Source organism: Rhinolophus sinicus, chromosome 8 (genome assembly GCF_057876585.1).
Source record: "Rhinolophus sinicus isolate RSI-liver-muscle chromosome 8, RSI-T2T, whole genome shotgun sequence".
In the NCBI taxonomy this organism is placed as follows: Eukaryota; Metazoa; Chordata; class Mammalia; order Chiroptera; family Rhinolophidae; genus Rhinolophus; species Rhinolophus sinicus.
The window spans coordinates 48,165,691-48,183,525 of NC_142508.1; the positions used below are offsets into that span (position 1 = coordinate 48,165,691).

At 55.5% G+C, this 17,835-nt stretch overlaps 1 protein-coding gene across 1 annotated transcript in view; it reads left to right on the forward strand.

The window, feature by feature from the left end:
• The window catches only part of PEPD (peptidase D), a 111,152-nt gene that overhangs the window by 9,079 nt on the left and 84,238 nt on the right, over nucleotides 1-17,835 (forward strand). Inside the window, exons 3-6 of the mRNA XM_019742726.3 lie at nucleotides 1,004-1,131; nucleotides 8,087-8,150; nucleotides 14,662-14,709; nucleotides 16,131-16,192. Coding sequence (XP_019598285.2) covers nucleotides 1,004-1,131; nucleotides 8,087-8,150; nucleotides 14,662-14,709; nucleotides 16,131-16,192 — 302 coding nt within the window. The remainder of the gene's footprint in view (nucleotides 1-1,003; nucleotides 1,132-8,086; nucleotides 8,151-14,661; nucleotides 14,710-16,130; nucleotides 16,193-17,835) is intronic.

Consider the following 17,835-nt stretch of genomic DNA (forward strand, 5'->3'; position numbering starts at 1 on the left):
CCCTATGTTCTAGGGCAGGCAGAGCCTAGGGGACACAGCCGTCCAGCATCCAGGTCAGGGAGCTGAGTGTGGTGAGGAGGTGGCAAGGCGTGGCCGCCCCAGCTGGACTGTTCACCCCACAGGGCACAGACCGACTGGCTGACATCTCTGCCCAGAGTGATTGCAGTGTTTTTTACTGCAAGCACCTCCTGCTGGAAGGCTTCTCTCTGCCTTTGTTCCGGCGACCTCAAGCCCGCAGTCCCCTGGTTCTAGGGACACGGAGGTCTAAATAAGCTTCTTCTGACGAGTCTTGATGCTTCTTGAGGTTTACATATTCTGTGGTTTAAAAACCGATCTCCTAAATTCAGCTGTTGGCTCCCTTACTGATGTTCTGCGAGGTTAATTTTAGAAGAGATCCCTCCTCCTCTTGATACCTTTATAAGGTTATTGTAGCTCACTGTTTATTGCAAAACACTGAAGTCATGAGCTTCCCCAGGGTGGGAGGAGGAAGTAAGAAGTCCGAAATGGAGGAATCCATTTCCGCGCAGGTGTCTAGCTTGGGTGTCTAATTCAAGGTGGCATCTTGCCTGCCTGTGGGCAGTAGGAACTGCAGAGAGATGTGGGTGGCAGAGAGGTATGGGCAGGGCTGAGCCAGACCTGTAGTGCTCGTGGGCACCCGTGTTCTACGTGCCCTACCAAGGGCCTAAGGGTGGTTGGTGAGCTGGGGTTGGGGCACATGCATGAAACCCACGGCATCAGAGAATACTCAGAGCGGCATGAGAGGTACCAGCCAGGCTGCCCCTGCCAAATCCTGGAAGGAGGAGACAGGCAGGCTGGCGTGGGGGGCAGAGTGCTGAGGTGGAGGGCTGTGTGAGGCTGGGGGTCAGCCTCTCAGGACGGCGGGCCTGACTGACTCTTGGGGGTGCAGGAAGGCAGGTGTTTGATCAGCTGCCCCACCTCCCTCCTTACCCCTCATGTTTCTGTCCTGCCGACTGGGTAACTATGGTCCTTGTTCCCACCACAGGAGTCCTTCTTTCACTGGGCATTCGGTGTCACCGAGCCAGACTGCTACGGCGTGATTGACATTGACACTGGAAAGTCGACCCTGTTTGTGCCCAGGCTTCCTGCCAGCCATGCCACCTGGATGGGAAAGTAAGGAGCAGTCCGAGCGATGTGACTTTGCCTGCTGACTGCTAGCTGGCGGGGGGTGCGGTGGGGCTGGGAGTGGTGATGCAGGCCCGGCCTGTGGGTGGCAAGGAGGGAAAACGTAGCAACAGGGAGGGTGAGCCGTCAGGGCCATTGATGGCCTGTTCTAGGCCAGAGCCCTGTACCCTTGGTTGGGAAGGGGTGTCAGAGCCAGAGCGATACACTGTGGGCATGTTTGCTTGGAGGTACTATTTATTAATCTTGAAATCTGGGATTCCCAGCTTTGTGAAAATGGCTGAGGCCTTGGTCCCACTGCATCAGCTGTCCCGCATGGCACCCATGGGAGGTGGCCCTGCTTTGGGAGTGGAAGGATTTGGCTCTTAACGGGGAGGGTAACCTTGGGCCATTCTCTGAATTTCATCATTAACCACAGGGCTTCACTAGATGCCTGCTGTGTGCCTGCCTCTGCGGTAAGCTCCACGGAGCCACAGATACAGGTGCTGCCTCAGTTGGCTCACCTGTGAGATGGGGTAGCACCATGTGAGACGTGTGGGACCAGAGACCTGGGCCTTGCTGAGATGCCCCTCCCCCATCATGTGTGGCACCTGCCAGCTCCAGGGCCCTTAGCTGTGTCCACCTGTCCAGGGAGCCATTGCTGCCTGTTCAGAGCGGCTGAAGCAGAAACTATACTTAACTGGGGTGCTTGAGGGGATCAGAGGGTCCTGCTAAGTGCTTACCACCTTCTAGTGTGTCATTTCTGCCTGGAGAGTGAATATTCTGGGCTAATGTATAGATTTCAGCCTTCGCTGCCTAGTGTCCCTGACCGCTCATCTCAGGTGGGCTGGCTGGGTCTGTGGCTGATTTGAACGACCAGGCACCTGACTGCTGCTGGGACTTACTCTGCGCCAAGGGCCAGGCAAGCCCCGTGATCTGCCTCTGCTTCAGGTGCCACCTTCCCCACCGGCCCTTCAGTGCCAACCCCGTAGCCTCTTGTCGGCCTGCCATGTATCTCTTCTGCCATCCTTGGGTGAGGAGTTCAGCCTCACAGTTATGCTCTGAGCCCTATTGGTAGGATGCCTGGCCCTGGCCCTTAGTCTTTAGCTTTGCTGTAAACAGGTGGCTTTAAGCAGAGTTGGCAGCACAAGAGAAGCAGGCAGCTTTTCCTGGCAGCGTGCTCACCTGGCTTGGCCCTGGGGAGTGGACGTGCCCATCCAGCTGGCCTTTGGGGTGGATGTCCGGGTGGCCACTTCCGTTTTGGCCTCTTAGAGGCCCATGGGGTGGATGGCATACATGTTTCTGTGTACTGAGCAGGTTCCCACTGGCCTCCTTGCTTGCATTAGGGTGGGCGGGCACTGGAAGGTTTGCTGCCTTCTTCCCAGAGGGAGGGGCAGGGCATTGGGCGTGGCTGAGCAGGGCCCAGTGAGAGCCCCCAGCGACTCCATACTGCCCCAGGCCTGGGTGGGATGTGGAGGGGGGCTTGGAGGATGCCTCCGAGGTAGACTGCCCACTTTGCCAGGTGCATCTTACGCCTGCAGAGAAATTGGCCTCAGGTTTGGCCTGGGGGAGGCTCTCCTCAGTCCTTTCATAGGGGGCCCCTCCTCCTGCTAGATCAGCACATCCAGGCCTGGAGACGTGGGTGTCCCTGGGGAAGGTGGCTCCTGCCTCACCCAGTTCTTGCCTCCCCATCCTGCTGTGACCTTTGGTATCAACCTTTATTCTGTCGCCTGCTGAATCCTTAACGACCTCCGTTTTTAAGAGGAAATGTGCTCAGCGTGGTGGCATGGCAGAGGGATCCATGGCAGAGGATCCATGGCAGAGGGATCCACAGCCGAGGGATCCACCATTGTCTCCTGCAAGCCTGGCTCCCCGCTGTGTCCTTTCCCTTTCTCTGCTCTGGTGTGACTGTCTCCTAGTTCTCATGAGCCTTGGGGAGAGAGGGCGTGATGGTAACAGGGCACCGGCGAAGGGCTTGGTTGTTTGGGGCTGGAGTTGGGGGGTGGCCCATCTGATTGTGTGTGGCTGTTTCTAGACGTTCTCGTAATCAATAGAGCTGGGGAGGAGTGAGGCTGATGGGATTACCTGGCCTTTGCAATCAAAACCCACCAGACGGAACATTTGACCTTCAGCTCCTCAGCTTCCTTTTGAGTCTCTATCTGATGACTTTTGAAAATCCATCTGGCAGATAAAATTGCCCAGGGAAACAACACCCCCATCTGCAGATCTGCTACTTCCTGTGTAAACGCCTCTCCTGTCTTCACGGCCGGCCGCAGATGCTGAGGGGTCTGTGGGCAGCCTGGTCTCCAGCCTGTTCCTCCAGGCCTTTTTTTGGGACAGGAAGGTGGTAGCTTCAAATTTGTTTTTTATTTGGAGTCTTTGCTTACAAAAAGTCTGGTGCCTTTCTGATGTGAAAATATTCCCCATCATTTTCATCAGAATCAGGCTTAGCTGATGGCAGCTTTGACTGCTGGGATGTCAGGTTCTCTGAGCAGGCCGGAAAAACAGGCCGGGCAGTTTCAGTGCCCATAGAGGGGGAGCGATTTTGGGCTAAGTCGGGGGGAGCCCTCTTAGAGCCTTTGCGGCTTGGCTGTGTTCTGCTCCCATCCCTGAGGCCTCAGGCTTGGAGCTTGAGACAGTGAGCCTGGCCCGAGGTTTGTAGGGAGGTGGGTGCTACTCCACTAAGGGCACTGCCCAGGAGTGGTGTGAGTGATTTTCCTCCAGGCCTGAGGCCCCGCTTTTGTTTGATATGGGAACTGGTGTGTGTGAGTGTGTGTGTGTGTCACAGGGGTGGTGCGTGTTGTGTGTGGTTTTTCACAGCCACTGACCCCCACCCCATACATACACCTGGGTCACTGAAGGTGCCTCAGCCTGTCTGGTGGCTTTGCCCCGGCTCCCTCTGTCTTCTGGGAGGGCACATGGGGCACTAATGGGGACACAGGTCTTCATGAAGAGGGCTGAAGGAATTCCTTTGGCTCTGACCCCAGGTGGTTTGGTGGGAACCTGGTCTCGGGCAGCCCAAGGCCTGGGCAGCCATTTGCTAGGATCCTCAGTTGGGAGCCCCTACTGGGCCCTGCTGACCACGGACAGGCCTCCTTTTGATCAGCTCTCCTTCTAGAGCCACAGGCTCTCCACTGCCTGGCCTCTCTGAGAAGTGCTGCCGTGCCATCTGCTCATGGGAGTGGTCCTGAGGAGCCGGCACCTGCATGGCTTTGGAGAAATCTTCTGACACGTTTATAGCATCTTGAAAAGCTTGCTGACCACCATCCTGGAGCTAGTGCCCAGCGTTGTGCGGTGAATAGAAGGAAAGGCAACGACATCGTTTGTAGCTGAAGGCAGGCCCTGGCCACTGGAAATGGATGATGACTGTTGTAATTTCGCTGTTTCTTATTCATTAACCACGTGCAGGTGGTCAGCTACCCAGCAAAACCTGCACTTGGAAATTTCATTTTCGAGAGGGGTCCATCATGTCTGCACTGTGGGCATTAATGGAATGTCTCCTTCCCGCTGGAGGCCCTGCACACGTGTTGGCACTCACTGCATTAGCCCTGACGCTGAGTTCTGGGAAAGGCCTCCTCTAACTCATGCCAGGCCCAGCCGCTGGTGGAGAAGGCCTAGGCGGGCTGGGTCCCTGGACTCTGGCTCCATCTGGAGGACTCGAACCCCTTTGAGTGGTGCACACCTTCCTCTTTCCCACCAACGCTGTCCCTCCCATTTGAAAGGAGAGTTTCTGGGGTGCGGTTAGCTTCACTGCTCAGCAACCCTCTCCTGGTCCAGCCGCTTCTATTCAGATCTCTCATATGACAGGATCTGGCACGAGCTGCCCTGCTGGACCCTAAACTGCAGACGGGCAGGGTGGTGTGGTCACCACCAGCCTGGCCCTGTGACCCCTCCGGCCAGCTCTGCAGGGCTCACGTGGACGTGCTGCTCCTTCTCCCGTCAGCTCCTACAAAATCATAGCGGCTGAGCCTCCAGTAGCTGGCTTGACATGGCATTATCCTTTAGGGTGACATTTAAATGATTTTTCCTATAATTAGCTCTAAACCATAAAAAATAAGTACTATTCGAACTTAATTATCTCTGCCCTTTAGAAAAGAATGACACGCGAAGTGCCTGAAAAGATGCTCACAGCTTTTCAGGTTGTGTTTGTCAGATGGATATTCCTGTTGAGAACCAGGCCTGTAGCTAGTTGAGCAGTTTTAGCCCTTGAGGCCCCACGTGCACCCCGTGTGTCATCCGAGCTCACTGAGGAAGACAAAGGGCGTTTGGTGGGGTGGCACCTGCACTCCCTTCCTCCTGGACCTCAGGGTAGCAGCAGCAGGCTCTCCTGTGGGCCGGCTGGCCCTTGGCGCTCCTTGGCTCCCAGGGCAAGTGGAATGGCTTGTGGCTGGTAGGTAAAAGGTGGACAGTAGGGCACACAGCCCTCGGGCCACCTGCAGATCACAACTGCCTCGAGCTGCCCTCGCCTTTGCTCCCTCCATCCCCTACCTCCTCCAGTCCCACATTCTTATGACCTTGACCTCAAGCTGAGCACACCGAGATGTTCCCAGGTCTCAGGCCTCTGCTGGAGCCTACGAGACTCCCAGGCAGTGTGGGCAGGAACACGTTTCCTGGGGCATCCCTCGGCAGGGTGGCTTGGATAAGCGGGGAGAGAGTTAGGGTCCCTGTTGGGATTGGAGGTGAAAAGGTCAGTGCCCAGGCAAATGGCCGAGGTGTCCCTCTGTAGGAAGCATCGAGGCTGGCCTTGAAAGCAGATGCTGGGCACTTCCCGAATCTTTTCAGAGTTTGCTTTTGATGCCTGTCACAGCTGGAGGTGATGAAGTGACTGGGGACCAGAGGTGGATGGGGACCTGCCGAGGACACAGGGTGTTTGTCCTGGAGATGGGGCAGTCAGAGTGGATATGGTGATGCTGCTGATGGCCCTGCCTCTTGCCCTCTGGCATGTGCTTTTGTGCACGGCTGCAGGGTCGACTCAGTGCTAAGAGTGTCACCCCTTAGTAGCAGAAGGTCAGCGAGGTTTCAGTGGTAAGTCCTGGAGTCAGGGCCTCCAGTGTCCAGATGACGTGCATGTCATCAATTCCTGTCCTTACAGCTTCAGGCGCTACTGATGGAGGCGCCAGACTTTGGCCATTAACTTTTTTAAAAAGATTTTATTGGGTAAAAAAAAAAAGATTTTATTGGGTAAGGGAACAGGATTTTATTGGGGAATAGTGTGTACTTCCACGACTTTTTACCAAGTCAAGTTGTTGTCCTTTCAGTCTTAGTTGTGGAGGGCGCAGCTCAGCTCCAGGTCCAGTTGCCATTGCTAGTTGCAGGGGGTGCAGCCCACCATCCCTTGTGGGAGTCGAACCGGCAACTTTGTGGTTGAGAGGATGCGCTCCAACAAACTGAGCCATCTGGGAGGCAGCTCAGCTCAAGGTGCTGTGTTCAATCTTAGTTGCAGGAGGCAGAGCCCACCATCCCTTGTGGGACTCGAGGAGTTAAACAGGCAACCTTGTGGTTGAGAGCCCACTGGCCCAGGTGGAAATCAAACCAGCAGCCTTCAGAGTTAGGAGCACAGAGCTCCAACCGCCTGAGCCACCAGGCCAGCCCTGGCCATTTAACTTTTGAGTTCTATCTCAACCATGGAAGCTAATGTGACTGGATTGTGCGAATTTAATTATCAGCAGGAGCTTGACACCCATTGCCTATGTCAGAGAAGCCAAAAGGGAGATAGATAAAAGAGCGGCCGGGGTCCCTGAGCAGCCCACTGCAGTGAGGCCGTCGTCTCCTAGGCCTGGCTCATTGTATATGGTGGTGAGCTCCCTGCTCCTGGTCCCCGAGACCCACCCATCTGACCTGGGTCCATGCTATGTGCTTCCAGGCCACACTCCAGTCTGGGACACTTGTTTGGATGGAGAGGGAAATGGTACAGGGCTCAGAGAGGGGAGAAGGATCCTGCTTCCTGGGCAGTGGTGTCTGAGTGTGTCTCAAAAACATTGGTGTCTCAAAGGCCCATGGAGCTCCTTCTTCGAGGTTGTCATGTCCGAGTCCCGAAGGGCTCTCCCTCCCGTGTCCCCTCTGAGTCTCCCCAGGTACACTGGGGAATCTTCACCCCCGTCATCTGCTCACCCTTGAGCGCCCAGGAAGCACATCTGAAAACCATCTGCTATTTTCCCCTGAGGCTGCTTTCAGCTCCAACACTTGGTGACTAGACTACCAAGCGAGCAGGACGGGGTAAATGCGCCCGAGCTGACATGGTGCCCAGGAGTGGGCCGGTGAAGGACGTCATGTTTGTGCGTCACTAGACTTGGCTTGCAGCAGCCACCCCACCCCACCATGCGGCCAGTGCACCTCCTCATGGGAGCCTTGTCACCAGCCGTGACATTGACTCATCCCCCCACCAAGAGGCTGGGGTTGGGGTGGTGCTTGCTGGACCCGGCCGGAACCCCGCTCCGCACAGTCATGACCAGGAGCCCTTCGTGAGATGGGCAAGGGCTGCTCAGCTTCCTCTGCCCTGTGTCTCTGTCTTCTCACTGGCTGATTTTTCAGGGCTGATGAGTAAGCGTGAATGTTTCTCATCACAGTGAGTAATACTGATATTGAATTCTTTAAAATGTTAAATTTTTAACTTTCCTTTAACGAGGCTCCATGGGGGGCTGGGAGGCAGCTTATTTCATGCCCCAAAGGGTGAGGGGTGCCGGCTGGCTGCCTAGGGGGCTCTCACTGGCAGTGGAGGGAGAAGGCCTATCTGCAGCCACTTGCCCTGGGTGGCCAGGGTCATGGACTCGAAGGAGGAGTGGAGGTCAGAGGGGTTCAGCGGTCACTCTGTGGCCCAGTGCCCTTTTCCCCTGAATCTGTGTTGGGTAGACCTGCTTGGTGCCCAGTGCCAGTGGGGCAGGGATGAGCCTGGGGTTTCGTGGCTGGGGCCTGGGGGCAGGACGGCAGCCAAGCCCTGACCCTGCTGTTCCTTGTGCTTCTTTTTGAGGATCCACCCCAGGGAGCACTTCAAGGAGAAGTATGCCGTGGATGACGTCCAGTATGCAGACGAGGTCAGTCGTGGCCGCCCCTCCTCTCTGAGCAGCTCCGGGCTTCCAGTCATCCCTCTGCTCTGCATGCCCTCTCCTCCCACCACCATAACCTGGCTGGACGTCCCAGGGTGCCTGCCACCTCCCGACCACCAGCCCCTCGGGAATGCCCTGGAGGGCAAGCTGGAAACATGTACCTCAGTCTTTCTGAGGAGGTCCCTGTTTGCCAGGGCAGCACCCCTCCCTCACTGGCTGGAAGTGTCTGGTTCCTGGGTTGTGGACACTGAGCTGCGCGAGGGGAGAACGTCTCTGGGAAGGTCTGATCTCAGTGCGCCAGGGGCTCACCTGGGCCTTCACGTGTCAGGAGGCCCTCCCACTGGCCCCTGCTAGCTGCAGATGCTGCTGTCAGTAAAGCCCAGGCCTCGAGAGGCCTGTGAGGTGGAGTGGGGGAGAGGTCGCGGTCTCCTGGCTTTAATCTACTTCCCAGCATGGTTGCCCAGCAGTGTCATGTGGCCTAGGTTGGTGTGTGACTGTCATCCTGGGGCTTTGAATCTGTTCCGAATCCAGGCAGTCAAAAGGGGCTGTCCCTGACTTCCACTGCTGATAGGGCAGGGCTGTGCCAGAGGTAAGTACAGCTATGTGCCCTCATTGTCTCCTGGGGGACCAAGGCCTCCTGACACCGCAGCCACTGCCAGGCACACAACAGGCCTCTCTCTTCTGTCTTTGGGAGCTGTCACCAACCCCATGCTCCATGCAGGTTGGTGCTGGGTAGAACATAAGCACTGAGAGGTCAGTGCGTGGTACTCAAGGGCCAGCCACGGCCTGGCAGCGTCAGCTGGACTGGGCCCCCCGTGCCACATTTCCCCAGACTGGCTGCATGTGAACATACCCTGAGAGCTGGGGGTACAGTGTGGAAGTGTCCAGAGGACACAGCGAACTGGGTCCCCTGCCGCTCTCCCCCTGCCGCTGGGCAGGACACAGACCGTGTAGGGAATGACAGCACTGGGTGAGAGGAGGGTTCCCCGGGATCCTGGCCACACCCACAGCACTGTGAGGACCAGTGTGTCTCAGCTTGGTGTCAGGAGCTTGGCCCAGCCTGCTTGGGGACAGACAGCTCACCCTGATAAACACGTGTGCCTGGCCCCAGGCAGGCCAGCGTCAGTGCCATCCCATACCAGGCACAGTCCTGCTCCAGTTCTTCTGTCCTGGAAGTAGTGCCAGGCCCAGTTCTCCAACTGTCTATATTCTACCCATTCTCCATGGCCTTATGCCAGCCCACCGCATGTAATACTGACTCTAGGGCACACTGGTGTCCCTCCCCGGGCTCTTGGGACCAGTGGTGGGCATGGTGGACACTGGCCGTGTTCTGGTCTGTACCTAGCCCTTTATTGTCTTAATATTTGTCACTAAGGCCCAGGTCTTTTCTCCCAGACATTATTCTTACACTCTCTGCCTGCCCAGTCCCAGGGACATGTGGTCATCAGAGCTGGTTGAGACCTGGGGCTGAGCTCGGCAGATGGGGACAGGGTCTGGTGCAGAAGGGGACTGCAGCGTGGTGTGCCTGGTCAGGGGGGCCTCAGCGAAGAAGGGCAGCTTCCATCCACAGGGCCACGGGGGACTCTTCCTGCAGCACCTTCTGCCTGGTTGGATTGTGGAGAGGGCAGCTTTTGATGGATCTTTATGTCATGTGATTTCCATGCCAAGTTATCGGAGGTGACTCCTAGCATCTGAAGAGTCTGTTAGTAGAGCCATGACCCGTTGTATTGATCTCCTTGGGTATAGGATCTCAAATAATCTGACATTTAATTATAAGCCCCTAACAAGGTGATTTGCCACTTTCCTTGTATTTCTACTGGAGAGGGAGGGACCTGCTCACGCTTCGTTCTGATTTTGTTCCTGACCCTCTCCTTTGGCAGATGTGTGCTTTCTGCCTGCATAAATTTTATCTTAACATTTCTGCCCTTTGGAACCTTGACCTTCCAGGTCTCCTCGGTGTGAAACCTAGGGGGGCAGTCTGGGTTGGGTCCTGGGACTCAGCCCACCGAGTCAGAGTGTTTTCTGTGCGGCAGCCTCCCCAGCCGCAGTGTGATATTTTTGCTTTTATCACTGGGTGAAACTCACCCCCATTTAAACTGTGATTTCTAGGGAGAAGAAGGAGAACTAGTCTCCAAATGCAGTAAAACAGAGGAGGTCTTGAGTGTCAAATAGTGTAGAATTACAGCCCCACAGCCTGGCTCATCCTGAGTCTGTGTTATTGAAGCAGAATCTTACATGAAACCTTCAGTGGAATTCAGAGGACGGACTCTCTTTCAGGTTCAGGGGCTTTCTGCAGCGCTCTGTCGTTGTTGTCATTGTTTATCAGTGTTGTCATGACTCTTACTGCTGTGGTTCCCACTGGAGACGAGGGCTCTTATTGACATTGAGACAGGTGCTTCACTCGGGGGTAAAGTCGTCAGCTCCCACAGATCCCTTCGTCCCTCCCTCCCTGTCCCATGATGGGCCGCAGCTCTCACCCCATCACAGAGGAGGCCGGGGCTCAAGCACATGAAAGGTTTCATCCATGGCCCCACAGCTGGGGAGCAGCAGAGTTGGGCTGCTACCCCAGGATCTTTGGATCCCAGAGGCCCTGCCCTTCAGCTCTGTATTTGCCCTGTCAGAAATGAGGACAGGGACATATCACGGAGGTGACACAAGCTCGCAAGTGCCTTTGATTCTTTGTGGCTTGAAATGGAGCCTGACAAAAATACTGCTGGAATGAGACACCTGGGCTGGAGACACTAGAGGTACCCGGGGCTGACTCCATCATGGGAGGTGACAGGAGGCCCCTTATGTCGGGGACGGGCCAGTTCTACAGTGCTCTAATTTGGGGCAGCCTTGGTCATCTGTGACAAGTCACAGTCGGGAAGCAGCTGACACTTGTCTCCTCTGAGAGAAGACAGGGAGCCCCCACGCAGGCCGTGGCTGATCACTTGATGTCGGGAGTAAAATGCAGGTGTCTGACGTAGCAGCCCGGCTCCCCAGTTCTCTTCCTCCCCACAGAGCATCCTGGGTGTTGTTATTGAGACGGTATCGTGAGTGGTGGTTCCCTGGAGAAAGGGGGCGCTCAGGAGAACCTCGAGAGGTGCTTCAAGGCCTTGGTGTGAAGGTGCAGTGCAAAGGCTGGTACTCATAACAGGATGCAAGCTGGCCAGGTGGAGGGCGCGTGGTGTGCCCTCGCTCTTCCTAATGGCACTGGGCAGACGTTGGCAGGCATCGTGGTCGCTGGCTCAGATGCAGGCAGGACGGATATAAGAGAAACCATTGTGGCAGCCTGGTGATGGATGCTGCCTGCCTCTCAGCCTCAGTGTGGGGAGGCATCGGGGCAGAGGGTGTGTGTGGTGGGGTTTCAGAAGGGGCAGCTGCTGTGTGGGACTGCTGGCCCGGGGTTGCTAGATACTCCCGATTTTTCAAGAGTAGCTGCAAATCCATGTTGTTTGTGATCTTTCCTGATGTTTACATTTTAGAAACAAATTCAAATTTTTAAATGCACTGCCAGCCACCAGTGTGCACCCCTGTTTCAGATGGCCGTGGAAAACGGTTCATTTTTAAAAGCTTAGGTTCCTGCGTGGTGAAGCCCGGCTCCGTGACGCAGCACAGGTCTTCTTAACAGAGGATTGCCCAGCCTCCTTTTCCGGATCACCCCCGTGAAGAGTGGGGACTCTAGGCCTGAGGGCGCATGAGGTGTCCATGGGAAGCCTCTGATTGTCACCAGGGGAGGGTCCTTGTCCATGGGGCTCTGATGAGATCTGCGTGTGCTGTTCGCCTCGACCTGCCAGGGAGGCTGGGCTGCCTAGGAAATCGATGCAGCTCTGGTCTGTGAGAGCTGATGGGTCCCCCGTGACAATCGCTCCATGGAAATGAGACCCTGTGCTGACAGAGCCACGCTGTCCTGTGTGCCGGAGCTGCATTTTAAGCTGGCGACACATAGCCATGTCATGTCCCCTTAATTTCTGAGGCATGGAATCAGGCTGTGTTGATGAGAGTGTAGCACTAATGGGTCTCCACGGGGAAGGGGAAAGGCAGATGGAGCTGCCAGGCGGGGGAGGTTTGGCAGCCACAGAGGTAACCAGGACCCACTCAAGCAGTTGTGATCAATAAAAGCTGTGGCCCTGCCAGGACTAGCAGACGCCGAGGCTGCTCTGTGTCGGGCCTGGATCCTGTGATCCGTGCGCTTCAGGTGGGCGGAGAGGTCTGCTTTCTCTTCCATTCCTCCCAAGCAGCACGTCCTGAGTCATTGCCGAGAGAAGAGCCATCAGCTTGCACATTTGTTATCCCACAACTCTCTCCTAAGGACAGCAGCACATACGATCCCCAAGTGCCCGTTCGCTCTCAGGTTCTGCTGCCATAATCGATGGAATGTTCTGTGCTGGTGAATGGAGACCCTTCGCCAATGTAACAACACTCCCAGTTCCTGCCACGTGGCTCTTGTTCTTTTCAATGAGCCTCCCCCTTCTCCAGGAGGGCCTGGGACACGGCAGGGTCTCAGCCAAGCCAATCGTTTGTGTAACAGAGGCCAAGGGATCCCGGTGGTTGTCGGAGCAGTTACTGAATCACTGAGGGGCGTCCAGGGAGATGGCGCCTCAGGCACCTCTGGTGCGACGGTGGTTGGTTTAGACCTGGAAGGACATCTGGCCTTGAGCATCAGATACCTGGACAAAGTATACGCTTCTCACCTAGCAGTTTCACTGGGTCAGATTTGGGTGGTGGCGGTTTTTAAAGGAAATAAATTTTGTAAGGAATTTGTCTTAAGGAAATAAAGGCTTGTATACAAGTATGTTCATCAGGGCGTTATTTATAATAGTTCATCCTCAGAAATAACTTAAGTGTCCCACAGAGGAATGAAGGAATACATTATGCTACATCTGTTAAGAGAATAGCATACAGCCATAGGTTCAACTCTGGGCTTTGCTCTTTTTTATCTGTGAATCTGGGTAGATGATCTAACTAACCCATAAGCCCTTCTCATCGGTGAAGTGTGGACGTTGGCAGCACCAGCTTCATGGGTGGTTAAATGAGATGATATCTGAAGTGCCTGGCACAGGCCATAATCAGAAGCTCATCAGACGTTCACCATCCCCCGCAGTAGTGACTGGGAAAAATCATGGGTTTGAAGACTACTTAATGGTAGGGAGTAAGTGAGGCGTGTAACTTTGTATGATCCAAATGTCATTACAGACCTCTGTTTTTATGTGCAGAGATAAAAGGTCCCTGGGGATGGGATTGTAGGTGTATTTTATCGTTTTATAGTTTTCCGTATCTTCCAGGTTTTCTCTGGGAGCCTCTCAGTATTAAAAAGCATATATACATATGTCAAAACTATCAAAACGTGCACTTTAAATATGTGCCGTGTAGAGTATGTCGGTGACAGCTCAATAAAGCTGTAAAAACAACAGAGCCTCCTCACTCTTGCCCTGTGTCAGGGTGCTGCAGAGTTTAGAGTGGGGTGTTGGGAGGGGCAAGTGCTGCAGAGAAGACACAGTTCTCTGCCCGGGGCAGAGGGGGGAGCTCAAATACAGTAGGGGTTGCAGTAGCCAAGACGCAGAGCAAACTGAGGGGTGGGGGCAGGAGAGGAAGGTGCTCCCACCAGGTGGTTGGCATCCCAGGCGTGCAGACTGCACGGCTAAGGCAGTGTGATGGGCACTTGACTCGAAATGGAGCCTGACAGAAATACCACTGGACTGACAGCTGGGCCGGAGGCACTAGAGGTACCCGGGGCCGACTCCATCATGGAAGGTGACAGGAAGGACTTGGAATGATGACCGTCAGTGGGACAGTGGAGGACGGAGTGAATGAACCTGCCTGGGTGGTCAGGGGCCGCAATCCTGGCTACGAACTGATGAAGTGGCTAAGTGGGGAGAAGGCGTTGCAACCAGAGGCAAGAGCCCAAGCGAAGGCACGAGAGATGAGCTTCCCTGCTCATTCAAGGGGCTGGAGCAGGAAGCAAGCAGGACGCAGGGATGTGAGGCCCGCGTGGGCCACGGTGGAAGGATGGAGAGCGGGGATGTGGGCTGGGGGCCTGGGGCGGCTGTTGGGGATGCTAACTCCCCATGGTGCAGGAGATTAATGGGGGGTGTAGGGAGGAAGGTGTCTGCTCTGGGGAAGGGAGCCTGGTGGGCCCGGTGCCTAAGAGTTTGCTGGAACAGGCCTTTCAGGAGGGCCTTGGCAGATGAGCAGAAGCGCTGGCCTTGGAGGGTGGGCACGTCTGGCCGTTTGGATCCCGGGATCCTTGTGGGACCTGGAGGCAAGGTCGCATGTGGGGAACTGCCCGGCTTCGGTTTGAATCCCTCTCTGCCACTTGATAGCAGTGTGGCTTTCAGAAGTTCCTTATTTTCTATACGCCCCAGTTTCCTCATGTGCGGGATGAGGATGACAACAGCACTGTTTTAAGGATCTGCTCAATACACACGAGCTGGCATTATTAAGTAATGGTGGTAAATCATTGCCATCCGCCTTCCTGTGGTTGCTCTAAAGTGGATTTTTCTTTCTGACCTTTCAGATTGCCAGTGTCCTGATGGCACGGAGCCCCGCTGTCCTCCTCACTTTGGTAAGTGGCAGGTGTCCAGGGACTGGGCAGTATTTGCACGTGGGAAGGGGTTTTAGAGAGCTGCCCACCCCTGCAGAGGTCGGGGCTGTAGGGGAGGATTGAGAAACCAAGAGAAACGGTCCTCAGGGCGCTAAGTAGCGACACCATCTCAGTCTGAACGGCTCAATTCGCCCGTCTCCACGTCCTCGATTCTCCAGACTCCCTGGTATGTGCTGTGTCCTGTCATGAAGCCACTGTGCACAAGACACCATACCCACTCCAAGGGTTAAAACCTGGCCGGAGGATGTATTTGTGTCAGGCTGAGCTCATGGGCTTTGTGGATGTAGAATATCAATTTGCTTCCACCCTGTGTCTCCTGCATTGTTAACAGAATTTTAAAAACACACGCTTGCCGTCTGTCCCTGAGGGTGCTGGGCTGTGCACCGTCATATTTTGAACCCCAGGCACTGAACAACCGAGGGCCTGCTGTGGCCTGGGCGGGGCGGGGCTACATGGTGACCAGGGGCCCTCGCAGCCCGTGGGGGCTCTCGGGCTGTGAAAAGGTTCAGGCAAGAAGCCTGTTTTCTCATACTTCTTCGACCTTGGGAACTTTAGACATGAAGTGTGTGCAACCTTCTTTCCTCCCAAAGTGACCCTTCTTCTCTCTGGTAATCAATTTTTACCGAAATAGTTTCTCTTGGTTATTTTTGTTAGCACTTCACATGGTCTCTTTTTCCTGCTCTGCTGTTCTGAGAGCTGAGAAGAAGGAAGGTTGTATTAGATGACTGTGGTCACAGATGGTCCAGTGTGTTTCATTGGGGGGTGGGATGGGGTGGGATTCCATTAGCTGTCGACCTGCAGTTTCTGAGAAAGAAGGGGTAGTTTTTACATGCCTTGCTTCTCTGGGGATGGCACATTTTCCTTTGAATCTTTTGTTTTGTCTTTGCTTCTGTCCAAGCTGCACTTGGATTCTCCTTACAGTTAGGACAAGGAGAAGAATGTAACAGCATCTCTGGAAGGGCTGGATTTGACAGTGCTCTTTAGGACAGTCGGTGGGGAGAGTGTGTGCACGCGTGTGCATGAGACGGGCCAGCCCGGGAGAGCAGGTTGGTGGGAGGGGTGGTCAAGGTCTGAGCTCTTCTCGCCCAGCTGCCGCGTGTGCTGAAGCAGTCTGAGCTGGTGTCTGCAAGGTGCTCTGACAGAGGAGACCTTGTTTTCTCTGCTTTTCAAGATGCTGCAGAAAAAGGAGGGCCTGCCCTTGTGCTGGGACCCAACTTGGAATTACCTAAAAGACAGGGTGGGGTGGCTTCCCTTGGCTGGGGTGGGTGCTTGCCTAGTCCTGGGTCACACTGGAGGACACAGGCCTTCCAGTGCAGGTTGTGGAGATGCCACTTGGCCCTGTGTGATGTCTCTGTGCCCTCACGCTCCCTCTCTCTCTCCAGCGTGGCGTCAACACTGACAGCGGCAGTGTCTGCAGGGAGGCCTCCTTCGAGGGCATCAGCAAGTGAGTCCTGGGGCCCCGGGAACTGCCTTTCTCCATCCTCCACAGTTCACATCTTCCCCAGCAGGCCTTTACCCTTCTATAGACTAGACAGGAAATATACACACAAGAGGATGCTAAAAGGGGGTTAGATGGGGCATTTTGAGGAAATGTTTAGAAAAATAATTTGCCTAACTTCACTTTGACTTTTACTTTAAGGCTCCGATGCCACTTCTCTTGAGCTCTGTAATGAAAGTACAGGCCCTCTGAGTGTTCAGGGAGCCTTGGCCACCGTGTATACACAGGCCGGCCCCTGCCCAGGCAGCTGTTTGCAGAGACCTGCTCTGAGCTCTGTGGTCTCTGTTCTTATCAGCCCTCTCCTCTTACTCCCCACCCCTGCTCACAACTCTCCCGTGTCGTGTCGCTTGCTGCCCTAGCCCCAGATTGGGACCCTCTTCCCTGCCCTTACTCCCCAGTTGAGCACTAGGCTGAGCCCCCAAACCCTGTTCCCCTCTCTAGACCTCTCCAGCAGGAGGGCAGATGGTGGGCACACGGAGTACAGCACCTCACACCAGAGCCCCTGGAAGGTGCTGTGTCTCTGGGCTGGGGCTGTTTTACCTGCGGGGGGTGGGGTGGAGTAGGGGGCGTCTGTGGGGTCTGCATTGCTGGCCTAAGGCTAGGGCAGACAAGACCTTGGGGTGGGGCTACCTGCTCCTCCAGGCTGCTGAGCTGGACAGTTCCCGGCCAGCTCCTGTACCTCGAGTGCAGCCCCTCCCCCGCGACGCTTACTCTGCTCCGCTGCGTCCTCTGTCGTCCTTTGGTGGACTGAGGCCTTATAATTATGTATGAGCCTGAGCCATGGGAATTTGTGTGTCTGTGTGGTAGAGGGGTGATTAGGAAGGATTAGAAGCTCATACATATGTATCACTTCCCCGTGATAAGAGCGATGGGGTAGGGGGAGTGGGGATCAGGTTTGCTTCTTTTCATTGCTCAAACCTCCGCATCCTCTCAGGAGTTTCCCCAGAGTGGCCATGCCTCCCATGCTGGCAGCGATTAGCCCAGCTCATTGAAATGCTGGCTGTGGAGCCGCTGTCTTTCCCTAGGCTCTTGGGGGTGTGTTTGTGGGGCATAACCCCCTGCTGCCTGTCCTGGGCTGACCCGCCCCTGGTGCCCCCCAGCACTGCCAGGTACTTGTATTCTAGCACCCTGCCCACCTCCCTCCACCACCACGGAACGGCTCTGTGGTCCCCATCACCATGGTGTTGGTGGAGGAGGGAGCCCTGCCTCCCTGATGGGCTCTGTGACCTTAGCAGAAATTGCCCTGAGCCTCGGTTGCCCCATATGTAGCATGCTTGGGCATGTCATCGGGACAAAATGAGATGCCACTCACCCAGAGCCTGGCACGGAGCTGGTGCTCTGTAAAACCCTGCTGAGTCCTGTTGCCCCTCTGAGCTTCAGTCTCCCCGTCTGTGCAGTGGGCCAGGTGGGCTTGTGGCTCACTGATTACAAGACCCCCAGTGTCAGTGAGTCTCGGCTGTGGGGCTTTGCCTGCCCCCTCCAGAGGTCTCCCTGCTGCAGAGAATGCCTGCTCAACACCCCGGGAACAGATCTGGTGGGTGGTGTGACAGGCGTGGTTCCTGGGGGACAGCTCAGAGTGTGGCCCCTGA